We start from the raw sequence: 11,529 nt of genomic DNA, 5'->3' as shown, positions 1-11,529 counted from the left end.
CAAGGAGACGAGGAGGTGGGCAGGGAAATTACAAATTCAATTTGATGTCATATCAATTGATTTTGCGATACATCTTGTTGCCTTTGTCGCTGACAAGCTGCAAACACAGTTGAGCTCAGTGGTAGGGGTATTCCCCATACACACACATATATATATACGTACGTTTATTTTTTGGCTGGGTTTTTTCCTGTGCCTGGCATTTGATTTTGATGACGCGTGGCACTTTTGAAATTTATGCGCTACTCTAAACACACTTTGTATGCGCCCAATGCCACGGCAAACATGACGAAGAGTCCAAGTGGATGCCACAGAATGTGTGTTTGTGTGTGTATGTGTGTCTGTATGTTCTGCATGAAATTTGAAGCTTTTAGCTGATTCGCTCTGTCAGTAGGGGATAAACGCAGGTATTTTGAGCACGCGCCGAGAAACAAGAAATAAAAAAATAAAAAAAAAATAAATAAATAAATAAAACAAGAAAATGAAGCCAGATAGGTAAGTTCCTGGAATAAATTAAGACAAATACGAGTTCCTTTACACGCACTAATGTAAACTTATAAGACATTAGAATATAATTGGAAACGACAGGCTGTGACTACTTTCTAAACTTGAAGTAAATAAAAAACTAATAATAATGCTCGAATACGAAATCCCTTGAAATAAGTTTTCGCTTCTTTCTTGGTTGCAAAAAAAAAAAAAAAAAAAAAAAAAAAAAAAAACAGCTCATTCACATACTCATACACGCACATGCATAAGGGTGCAATCAGTGTTGTCAGCCTATTTCAGACTAGAGCTCGCCTATTGATAATACATCCATTGAAAATGAGTATGGGATGAATAACAAGAAATTGAGACTGTCTATGCATAAGTCCCACTCCTTAGGAGAACTTAAGAGAAAAATCTGCTATCGATGCCATCTAATATTTATAAATATTAATAATATAAATAAGCTAGCTTAGAATATCAAGCATATACATACTTATATGTATATATTCTTGAGCAGCGTAATGAGGTAATCCGACTTAGCGATACGTGTTTGTTTGCCTATATATCTGTTCGTATGACAGTCTGTATATACGTCTCTCTGTCTGTCTCTCTGTTTTATCTCAGAGTCTGCAGAACTGCAAAAGATCGTTTAAGTTTTTTATATTTATGTATCAGTCCTCAGTTGGTATTTATATTTGCGTAAGACTAAGTTAGAATGCTTGCAGCAGCAGGGAGTCACTTAAAGCTCGACTGCAACGACCTTTACCTGACGTTAGACTCAACATATAAAGGGCAGCCCAATATAAAGGGCAGCAGATCCAGCATTTCTTCAGTCGCCCAGGCCTGGTCGGTCAGTCGTGCAGTGCAGTAAAGTGAAAGGAAGTGTGTGATCGTTCAGCTAAGCATTAAAGACGTGGTGGAAATACGTAGACTAAATACTTAAAGAACAGAGGTAATTCGTAAAGAAAATACTTAAAGTAAATAGGTAACAGAAATAAATAAAAAATAAAAATTTAAAGAAATATTTAGAAGAAATAATTAGAGGAAATGCTTTAAAAAAATAATTGGAAGAAATATTTAGATACTTGGAAAAATTACTTGGAAGATATTATTAAACAAAATTCTGAGAAGAAATAATTAGAGCACATTCGGGCGGAAGAGCAGGAATAAATAAGCTCAACTCGCCGATTTGATAAAGAATATATATGTGGTCTGCTATGACCTCTGGCTGATTTCCCGATTCAACGGGTTCAGGGTATATACATACATGTATATATATAATTATTATTATGCACCTCAAAATAAAAAAAAAAAATAAATTAATTAAAATTAAAAGCTATTTTCATATAATTTTTCCCATATACAATTTCATTTCTAATATCCGCACTGATTGAAAAAGTAAAATTAAAAAAAAAAAAAAAAAAAAAAAAAACATGTAAGTATTAGAGTTGTTTACCTTGACTATTTGCATGTGTGAAGCTTTAAGGATTCGGCCTGCCAACATCATTCCAGTGTTTCAATTCACAATAAAACAGTCACAGCTGGCATTCACAATATGATAGCTACTTCGGGCAGTCAAACAATGTCCCAATGTCCAGCCTGTTGGCACTTACGCAATTCGCCCTCAGCGTCTGCCCAAAAGCATATTTCATTGCCAATTGCGTTGAAGGCAGGATGAGGCTAGGCAACGGGCGGCCATAAATATGCTACACGAATATGTCATAAACTATTAGCAGTCATGTCCTTTCGTATGGCAGCACTGACAAACAATCTTTACACTACACACACTCACACGCCCACACACAGCTTGACACTCGTTGTCAACTAGAGAAATTGAGGACATCTATGCATGCCACTCACGTACCCAGAAATCTATCAAATTACCGAATATAATGATCATCATCTTCGTCATATGGTAACGATGAGCCTGTTAAAAGTGGCCAGCGCTTGCATTGAAAATATTTCATAAATTTGCAAAAGTTCGTTTTATTTACACGTTTCAGTTTTACGAGTAGAGCAGACGAGAGACTCACGTGCCGCTGTCTGTTTATATGTATTTAGACTATGTATTATACAGCTGATTAAGCATGCATTAGCATATATTGAATACATTTAGCACTAACAACTATGTCTAATAGGAGCGTGTCCTGGTCACACATACACATATACACAACATGGGAGATGGCGCAGCTGGATCAATCGCTGGTTAGCTTCAGTCGCACGGCGATGCGTTTGCACTTCCACATGAGCTGAGTCTCCAGTATGCTGAAGGACATGGCCACCAGGACGAGGCCCAGCAGCAGATAGGCACAGCAGGCGTACAGCTGCAGCTCGGGTCCATTAAAGGTGCGCGCCGGCACAAAGTCGCCGTAGCCAATTGTCGAGAGCGTGACAAAGCAGAAGTACGCACCATCCACCAGTGACCAGTTCTCCCACAGCGCGAAGATAACGGTGCCCACGCATATATAGCACATCAGTATAAAGAGCACCAGGCTAATGGGCACCTGTCGCTGCGCCTCCTCATTATAATCATCATCATCGTCATCGTCCTCCAAGTGCTGCTGCTGGAGCTGGAGCTGGTGCTGGTGCTCTCGTGGTGCGCACTCGTGGGAGCCATTGCGACGGCTGTGCTTAAGCTTCTTCAACACGAACTGCTCGCTGCCGTGCTGCATGTACTCCTCGTCCTCGGAGGTCTCCGTGTTGGCGGTGGCATCGTAAAGCGCCGTCGCGTGCTTCTGGCAGCGGCGCGTCAGCATCAGAGTCTTGCGATTCAGCGGCTGCAGCGTGTGGCGATTGAAGCTGGCCGCCGTCGCATTTAGCAGGCCGCGCGCCTGATAGCCGGCGCCCGGCTTCTCCGCCAGCGGCAGCTCGTGGGGCAGAGTCAACGGGCCGCAGCCGGAACTCGCTATCAACGGCACACGAGACGGTGTGCCATGCGGGCAATTGCTGTGAAAGAGAGGCGATAAAAGACGTACGTAAGTGGGGTAGCCGAGGCTTTAATAAATATTTACGCAGCACTTGGTTATAAAACGGCGTCAATTAAAGCAGTCAAAACACCAAAAACAAACAGACACAGGCCATAAAAAGAATAATGCCCAGGCACGTTCGCCATGCGGTCAGTGGCCAATCAATAAGTCATAAAAACAACCAGTTGGCGTGTTATATGTGGCGTATGCGTTCTGTTATATTGCGCATACGCCTAGTTGGCCAAGTGATTTAGCTACTAGACGACTTTAAGCAAGATTTAATTGGATTGCGAAAGGGCATGAATGTATTCATGAACAAGTGGGCGGCACAGTAGGCGTGGTTGTTACCCAAAATGTGCCGCGACCCAAACGGTTATTGATAATAACTGTTTTTGGTCAGTTATTAGCCTTAAGGCTTAGTCTATTCTTTGAACTTGCTTTAACCTATAAGCTGACTAACATCAAACAAAATAAGAATACAGTTATTTTTAGAGCGCTCTGCTTTTAAAATTTTCATTTTTCATCCGTTTATTTATCTGCCTTAAAGGTATGAGCTTAACTCCTTGCCTTTTCCATAGACTTATTTTTATCATGAAATCAAAGCTGGCCAAGAACGTTATTTTGACTGAGACCAAAATTGATGCCACAGTATGTAAAACTTTTGATTGATTATCCCATAAACAGTTTCCCAATTAGCTGAAAACCTAAATAAATATCAAAGTGACAACTAAAATTTAATCAAAATAGAATCCAGAGGTATATAAAGAGAGATATGTATATTTACTTCAATCTAAATCAATTCAATTTTTCTTAAAGATCCTCAAGATGGCCCAGTCCAACAGCATGCCTGATGACAAGTTTCTGTGGGATGTATTTCAGCGCATTGACAAGAACAAGAGCGGCTTTATTTCCGCCGATGAACTGCAGGTGGCGCTTTCGAATGGCACTTGGTCGGCCTTCAATCCAGAAACAGTGCGACTGATTATTGGCATGTTCGATCACGAGTACCGAGGCACAGTTTCCTTTCGGGACTTTGGAGCATTGTGGAAGTACGTGACCGATTGGCAACATTGTTTTCGCTCATTTGATACCGACAATTCCGGCTATATCGATAGGCAAGAACTGAAAAGTGCGCTCAGCACATTTGGATATCGCCTAACAGATCGTCTAATTGAAATCCTATTACACAAATTCGATCGATTCGGCCGGGGAAATATTCTATTTGACGACTTCATACAATGTTGCATTGTGCTGCACACGCTGACAACTTTGTTCAAGTCACACGATACTGATATGAAGGGTGTCATTACCATAAACTATGAACAGTTCCTCCGAATGGTATTGGCACTTAAAATATGACAGGGGTATTTGTGCTCAATTGAGGAATTAAAGGGGTTTATCAAAGCTGACTGGTAGAAATATAAAATGGCCTACTTTTGGGCAGGTCTTTATCGGAGTCTTAAATGAGAGATGCTCAGGTACAGACTTGAATAAATTTGAGAACCCCTAAACTTCCAAATTTCTTTCAATTGGCAGGCCATTATGAAGGAAGCAAGGCAAGTCGAAACCCATGTCAAAATTTAATATTTGCATTAATTTGAGTGGCTAATAATAATAAATAATAAATAAATATAATATGCTGATTGCGATCGTAAGCTAAGCAAATCACCGCCACTTATAAAGAATGTAGCTATATCTAAGAATATAAGAGCTCAAATACTAATTCAAATGCACATTGCAGCTGGCGGGGGGAGAGTCCACTTGAGTTGCACTCGAGTGCGGCTGACAAGTGTGCTTGGTCAAATCAATTTGCGGTACGTTTATTGAACTTGTCTGTGGCAATGAGCAGCAGTGGCAGCTAGACTGGACCAGGCTTGTTCAGTATGGTCGAGCCTGGCCGGATGTCAGCCACTTCGACTTGCACTTAATGTGCGATTGGCCGGCAGCTCGGTAAACTACAAGCAACAGAACACTTGAGAGCGAAGTGGAGATAGAGATAGAGAGAGAGAAAAAGGAAGAAGGAAAGAAAAAAACAAGGCCTTTAGGCTAGTCAACTGTTTTGATTTAGGACGCCCGGTGCTGCCATGTCGACAAGTGAGTTAGACTTAAAGCTCATATTTTCTGTAAATTTAAGCAGCGGAGCAACCAAGAGGATAGCCTGGGGAGAAGCCGCACAGTAGATTGAGGTTGAGCCACACAATTCGCATGAAATTAATTGACCTGATTCAGTTCGCAGCTCGGCTTACAATTAATTACGCGCGCACACACACAACCATAGACAAACACTCGAAAAACACGCACACACACACTCACAGAGTGCGCAGTTGAAATTGAAGAAGCATGCGAAGTACGCGCCGCCTGCCGCCTGCCGTCTGCCGTCTACCGCCTACCGCCAGATGGCGCCAGCGGCGCGTGCACAGGTTCACTGTCAAAATTAATTACCATCTGCTGGATTTTATTAAATAAAATGCTCAAAATGTATCTCAGTGAAAAAGAAAAACAAATAAGAGAAAAACCCGGCTACGAACGCAACGAAAATCGTGAAATTCGGGCAGGGCCACTGACGCCGCCGCAAATGTTTGGCTTGGCTGCCAAGTGTCCGATGCAATATGCAAGCGGAAACCTTGAAGTGTTGATTTAAAGCATCGTCGACGTGCAGAAAGTTTGTATATCAAATAATAGTATCAGCTTCTTTTTTTTTTTTTATTTATTTATACTCTGCAGTGACAAAAATAGAAAGGGAAACTTTTGAAAGCTCTTAACTCTATATAGAAATTGTGAAATCAAAGCTAAGACCAATTTGGATTTAAAAGATTTTAAAGCTTTCAGCAGTTTAAGATATTTCAAATCGGATTGATAAAAGTACTTCCAATTAATATGCTTTGATATGAGTTTTAAAAATCTTTTTGAATAGTTTTTAAAGTAAAAAAAAAAAACTGCCTAATTTAAACTAAAGTTTTTGGAAATTTGCTTTAAAATATAATTTCAAAAAAGAATTAAATACATGCCACTTTAAAATTAGTTTTTAGTGAGCCTCTGTGACATAATAGAATTATATACAGAAATATATTTAAATGAAATATTCTTGATGAAGTAAATTAAAATTATTTGAATATAATTTGAAATACTGACGAAACGCTTTACAGGCCGCAAATACAACTCGTAGCAGAGCTCTATTGTAACTGTCGTTGCCAACTGCCTAACTATGTATAACTGGATTGTGGTAAAGGCTGCAGCCATTAGGGTCTACCGCCAACGTCAACTGACCAATTGAAGCGTCTCTACTTAACAAGACCAACAACACGCCGCACAGCCTCATTTGTAAAGGAAAGTTCGCCTCTTGAATAGCATAAGCACACACACACACACACACACACACACACACGTACATACCTGGTACGTTCTCGCTCCAGCTCATCTTCGTCTTCCATAATGTCCACATTGCCAGCTGAGCTCAGCAGCGCCGACAATGTTGCTGCTGCTGTAGTTGTTGCTGTCGTTGATGTTGCTGTTGCTGCTGTTGCTGGAGATGTTGTTGCTGTTGCCGCTGCTGCTGTTGCACTGACTCCAACGCCACAGACACCTGCGGCCATAAAACTGTTATCGGCCATTGTTGCATTTGCTGCTGCTGTTGGCTTAATGCCGCCTGACAGCTGCGGGCTGCTTGTTGCTGCCGTGTAGGTTAACAATGCAGCGCCTGTTGCTGCTGTTGCTGTTGCTGTTGATGTTGCTGCTGCTGTTGTTGCAGCGGCTGCTCCAGATAATGCATGCGGCAATAAATCATGCCTGCAGGATAAATCACTCGATCCCCCACACAGCAGCGCATTGACTTCTGGTGCCAGCGGCTGCGTCACAAATTTGGCCCGTCGCACGGCTGCAATGAGCGGAGCAAGAAGACGGTGCAGAAAAATCAGTGGAATTAACAATGTGTTGATTAAATAATACTTTTCGAAGCACACACTTTTTGCTTGGCCAAAACAGAATACAATGCAACTAAACAGCTAACGAACGACAGAGTGAAGCCAACAAAAAAAGAATAAAATAAAATGGGGCAAAACTTTTTACGAACTTTCAGCAACTGCATTTGTTTGACCCCTCCACACACTATGTGTATATAGGCATGCCCATAAACATATATACTTATATACATACTATAACATGTTGTACTTAGTTAGTAAAATTATTTGTTTTCGCTCGAAAAGTTGAGCAGCATTTTGTAGCGGCTGGTTTCGAATTTGCACAGTAAAAGTTTTGGCCATTGGCAGACGATGAGAGGAGGGCGCTGCAACAGCTGGCGAGCACTGTGGGCAGGGTTGCCAGGTTCATCCCTGTATTTACTGAAAATATTAAATAATCCTGCTCAAATCAAAAATGCTGCCCAACTCATTTTACATTATTAGGTCCATTTGAATAATACCATCGGACTAGCACATCTTTGTTTATGTGATCATAGAGCTCCACAGATTATAAAGAATTTAATGACTATGTAATAAGTATATAAGCTGTTGTTAACAATAACCTATTCATATTCAATTGATACAAAATTAAACATTTTGATTTTAGCTAAGCTTCAGGGAGACTTTCATGTTATATCGCGCACTAATTCTATGCCAGGTAATTTAAGTTAAATTAAAATATTTATTAAACTAAAAGCCTCTCTCTATATATAGCGAGATAGAGAGAGAGAAAGAAAGATGGAAAATTTACAGTTTTCCTAAAATAATAATTTGGTATTAAATGTTGTACACAGTTAAAATATGTTTTTTATATATTATTGAAATAAATAAATAACAAAAGACGCGCATTACAAAATCATTTTAAATAAAAAATGCAATATTTTTTCATAATAAACTTTTTTTTACAAATTTTAGTAAACGTATTTTATAAATATATTTTATATATTATATATTTTAATAATGGTAAGAAATACTTAATAGCAGAAATAAATGAAATGCTAGATTTGAATTTAAACACAAATTTATTTAAATTTAATTTTTTCAAACGTATTTAAATATCAGCTCAACTTCACAGTTTTCTGCCACGTACATTTTTCATATCTCATATCAGCAGAAAATGGCAGGAATAAGGAAGCCAAAGCCCGGAAGGAAGTGACTGTAATGGCATCTTTCACTTAGCTCCGGCGCAACTGTTCACAGAACTCGCGTGGAACGCGTTGGGCTGTGGTCAGCGCAGGACATGGCCAATTTCAAAATATTTACTTAAAGTTGGCTGCAATACAGACACATGCAGACACACAAATACATACACGCATACACATTTATTAGAGTGTTGGATGCATTTCGTACATGGCTGGGTGCAATGTGGCTCGCAGTTTGTTGCAACTTTTTGTGGAACGTTAATGGCGTGGTCAACCGCCGAGGCAGCAGAGGGGCTGAGAGTTCAGTCGAGCGTGACGAGACAAATAGATAGATAGAGGGGGGAGAGGGAGAGTATAGCAGGACAATGACCACGCTTTGAGTGTCGCCGTCCTTTGTGCGCTATTTGGCACAGCTGAAATAATTAAGGTGCATATTGCAATGGCAATGGATGCGAGCGTATTGATATATTGACTGCAATTTGTGACAGCTAGCATAAGGGAATGAGAAAGAGCAGGAGGCGAGGACACATTGCTTGTGTAAATCTGTCACGTGCTCTCAGCAGAAAGTAAAATAAGTTTAATGAGTTTTGCATGCAGCTGACACGCAGCAATAAAGCGTGATACAGGAGCGGGCTAACAGGCAAGAGGGCATTGCTGTCTGACGTCTTGCGTCGTAGTGGCATGCGGCATGCGGCATGCGGCATGTGGCAAGTGGCAAGTGGCAAGTGCCAAGTGCCAAGTCATCATTATCGTCAATAAAAGCTGTCGCACATGTCTCGCCTTGACTGGAGTGCATGTTGCTCGTGTTGTTCTTGTTGTCCTTGCCATGTCCTTGCCGAGACGAGCTGTTGAAAACTTTTAATGCGCCGTCCCCACTATAAAGTACAGGCAAAAGTCGCTAAGTGCGCTAGCTTAACTCTGTCATTTTAACACGCTCTCCTCTCAGCTCTCTGCCCATTGTGCTGCGGCTCTCAACAACGATGATTAAATGATAATGATAATTTGCTGCTGACAGCAAATTGTTAAAATAATTATATGCGCAAATGAGCTGAGAGCCGCACACGTTGTACCACGCGGCGTATGATTGATGAATATCATTTTCATTTGCGGCCTTCTCATGCATCCAGTTCAAAGCTCCTCAATCACAGATGCACACACATCTCTGTGGTCTACCCGTAGCCGTTGAGCTGATGGGTTAATGATAGATTTCTGCTCATATAGACATGAAATTAACGCTTTTTTCATTGCAGATATTAAACAGATTGCCTTGTGAAAATAATATAAATATTAAAATATTCAGAATTTAACAAATGTTCTTATTTGACTTTCACTATATTAAAATCTGATCTATCGATTGGTGATGAAATATTATGACTGTTAAAATATCCTGAGACTTTGTAGCATTTTCTATTCCTTTAAGAAAATATTGTTTATTGTGAGTCAAGTTTTAAGTAGGCAGTTCTAAGCATCAAAATATATATTTTTTAGAAGCTGCTTATTTAGTTTACTGTACTTTATTTGGGCTACTAACTTGGGTGAACTTTGCCCAAATTGTATATTCCTTTACATATTGGGCGTATATTGTATAAATAAAGACCTGGGCAATAGGGACAATCTGTATATTTCGCAGCTATCATGTCTACGCCCATTAGAAGAATTACAGGACTGACTTTATAATAGAAAATATTCTTATTCGTATAAATTTTCATCTTTTAATTGCATCTATTTTTATATTTTGGGTAATTGAATAATAATGGTCTTTGAAAAATATATATTTAATAAATTTATTTTTTAGAGTTTCATATAATAAAATCAATAATTGTAATAAAATGAAAAATACATGGTAATTGTTATATAAAACAAAACAAAATTCTTAAAAATATACTATTTAATGTAAATAATATGTAAGCCAAATATAAATATATACTTAAGCTTCAGCTAGTGATAGATTTAATTCCAGCGCTACTTTCTCGTTCCATAATTTAAAGCTGCTTTGAAAGGCAAGACACAATTGAAATACCCAGTCTTTCACGTTGAACGATATAGACATTATAATAGCTCTCAACGGTATTTACCGTTTAAGTCTCGGGTTTCTTTCTGCTTAAGCAGCTATAAATGTTCATAACACCATTTGGGATAAGTTGCAGCTTATCTCTGCATAATCCGTGTACTCACCATGCATATTAGCTGTCTGATAGGCAGGTGGGGGAGGTAGAGTGATGGCCTCCAGTGTAGATGTTGCTGCCGTCAGGTCGACTGCCGTTGTCGTCGTCGTTCCCGTTCCCGTTGCCGTTGCTGCTGGTGCAGCATCCAGAGTGCTCAGCAATCGATGCTGTTGCTTGGCAGCGGGCTGCAAGTGTATCGTATGATACTTGACCAACGGCTGGGCGCAGTTGCTTGTGCTGCCCGTGGCAGACGCGAATGGAAAGTAAATTGTGGCTGTGGCTGGAGCATAGCAATTCGGAGGGCCTCCTGCTGCCAGGGGCATTGTGGGTGCAGCAGTAAAACGCAGCATGCTGCTCGGCACGGCGACAAAATTTGGAGGCTGCTGCTGCTGCTGTTGCTGGTGTTGTCGTGGCAATGTTGTTGTCGATAATTGCTGCTGCTGTTGCTGCTGTGATGCGTTAATGTATTGCTGATGCTGCTGCTGTAGCTGCTGCTGTTGTTGTGGCAACGGTGCATATTTCAGCAACGCATTGCCACTCGTTGTTGTTGTCATTAGCATGACATCTGGCTGCTGCTGTTGCTGCTGGTAAAACTGCTGCTGTTGCTGCTGCTGCTGCTGCTGCTGCTGCTGCGGATTCAGCTTGCTTGGCATCGCATTGCGCAACAATTGACAGGCATCTGCTGACCGCAGGACAATGGCGCGAGTGCAGTCGAAAAAGAGGACATATGAATGTTGATTAACGATTTGCCAATTGTTATGCTGACAATTCAATTCTTAACTACTCGCCCACCCCCTCTCCCCCTCCCTATCAGACA

At 40.4% G+C, this 11,529-nt stretch overlaps 2 protein-coding genes across 4 annotated transcripts in view; one reads left to right on the top strand and one right to left on the bottom strand.

Moving 5' to 3' along the window:
• Positions 1-2,449: 2,449 nt before the first annotated feature.
• The window catches only part of LOC6580934 (pneumococcal serine-rich repeat protein), a 59,712-nt gene continuing 50,632 nt past the window's right edge, over positions 2,450-11,529 (bottom strand). Inside the window, exons 7-9 of one of the 2 annotated variants that reach the window (XM_032729903.2) lie at positions 10,723-11,391; positions 6,843-7,323; positions 2,450-3,429 (exon numbers count right to left, since the gene is read on the bottom strand). In XM_032729903.2, the coding sequence (XP_032585794.1) occupies positions 2,679-3,429; positions 6,843-7,323; positions 10,723-11,391 (1,901 nt within the window). In that variant the 3' untranslated portion in view covers positions 2,450-2,678. Of the gene's footprint in view, positions 3,430-6,842; positions 7,324-10,497; positions 10,657-10,722; positions 11,392-11,529 lie in introns of those variants that run through there. The other variant, XM_032729904.2, reaches the window with a different exon arrangement.
• On the top strand, positions 3,863-5,114 carry LOC6580935 (programmed cell death protein 6). 2 transcript variants are annotated; one of them, XR_001449321.3, is made up of 3 exons: positions 3,863-4,205; positions 4,266-4,927; positions 4,986-5,114. XR_001449321.3 is itself a non-coding variant. In XM_002006696.4 (2 exons), the coding sequence occupies exon 2, from the start codon at positions 4,275-4,277 to the stop codon at positions 4,806-4,808; it is 534 nt and encodes a 177-aa protein (XP_002006732.2). In that variant the 5' UTR covers positions 3,863-4,205; positions 4,266-4,274; the 3' UTR covers positions 4,809-5,114. The 2 variants fall into 2 exon arrangements, 1 of the variants encoding a protein (XP_002006732.2); XM_002006696.4 differs by having other exon boundaries at positions 4,266-5,114.

Source organism: Drosophila mojavensis, unplaced genomic scaffold (genome assembly GCF_018153725.1).
Source record: "Drosophila mojavensis isolate 15081-1352.22 unplaced genomic scaffold, ASM1815372v1 contig_81, whole genome shotgun sequence".
NCBI classification, from domain to species: Eukaryota; Metazoa; Arthropoda; class Insecta; order Diptera; family Drosophilidae; genus Drosophila; species Drosophila mojavensis.
The sequence above is the reverse complement of the archived record's forward strand: the minus strand, read 5'-3'. Positions and strand labels throughout refer to the sequence as shown.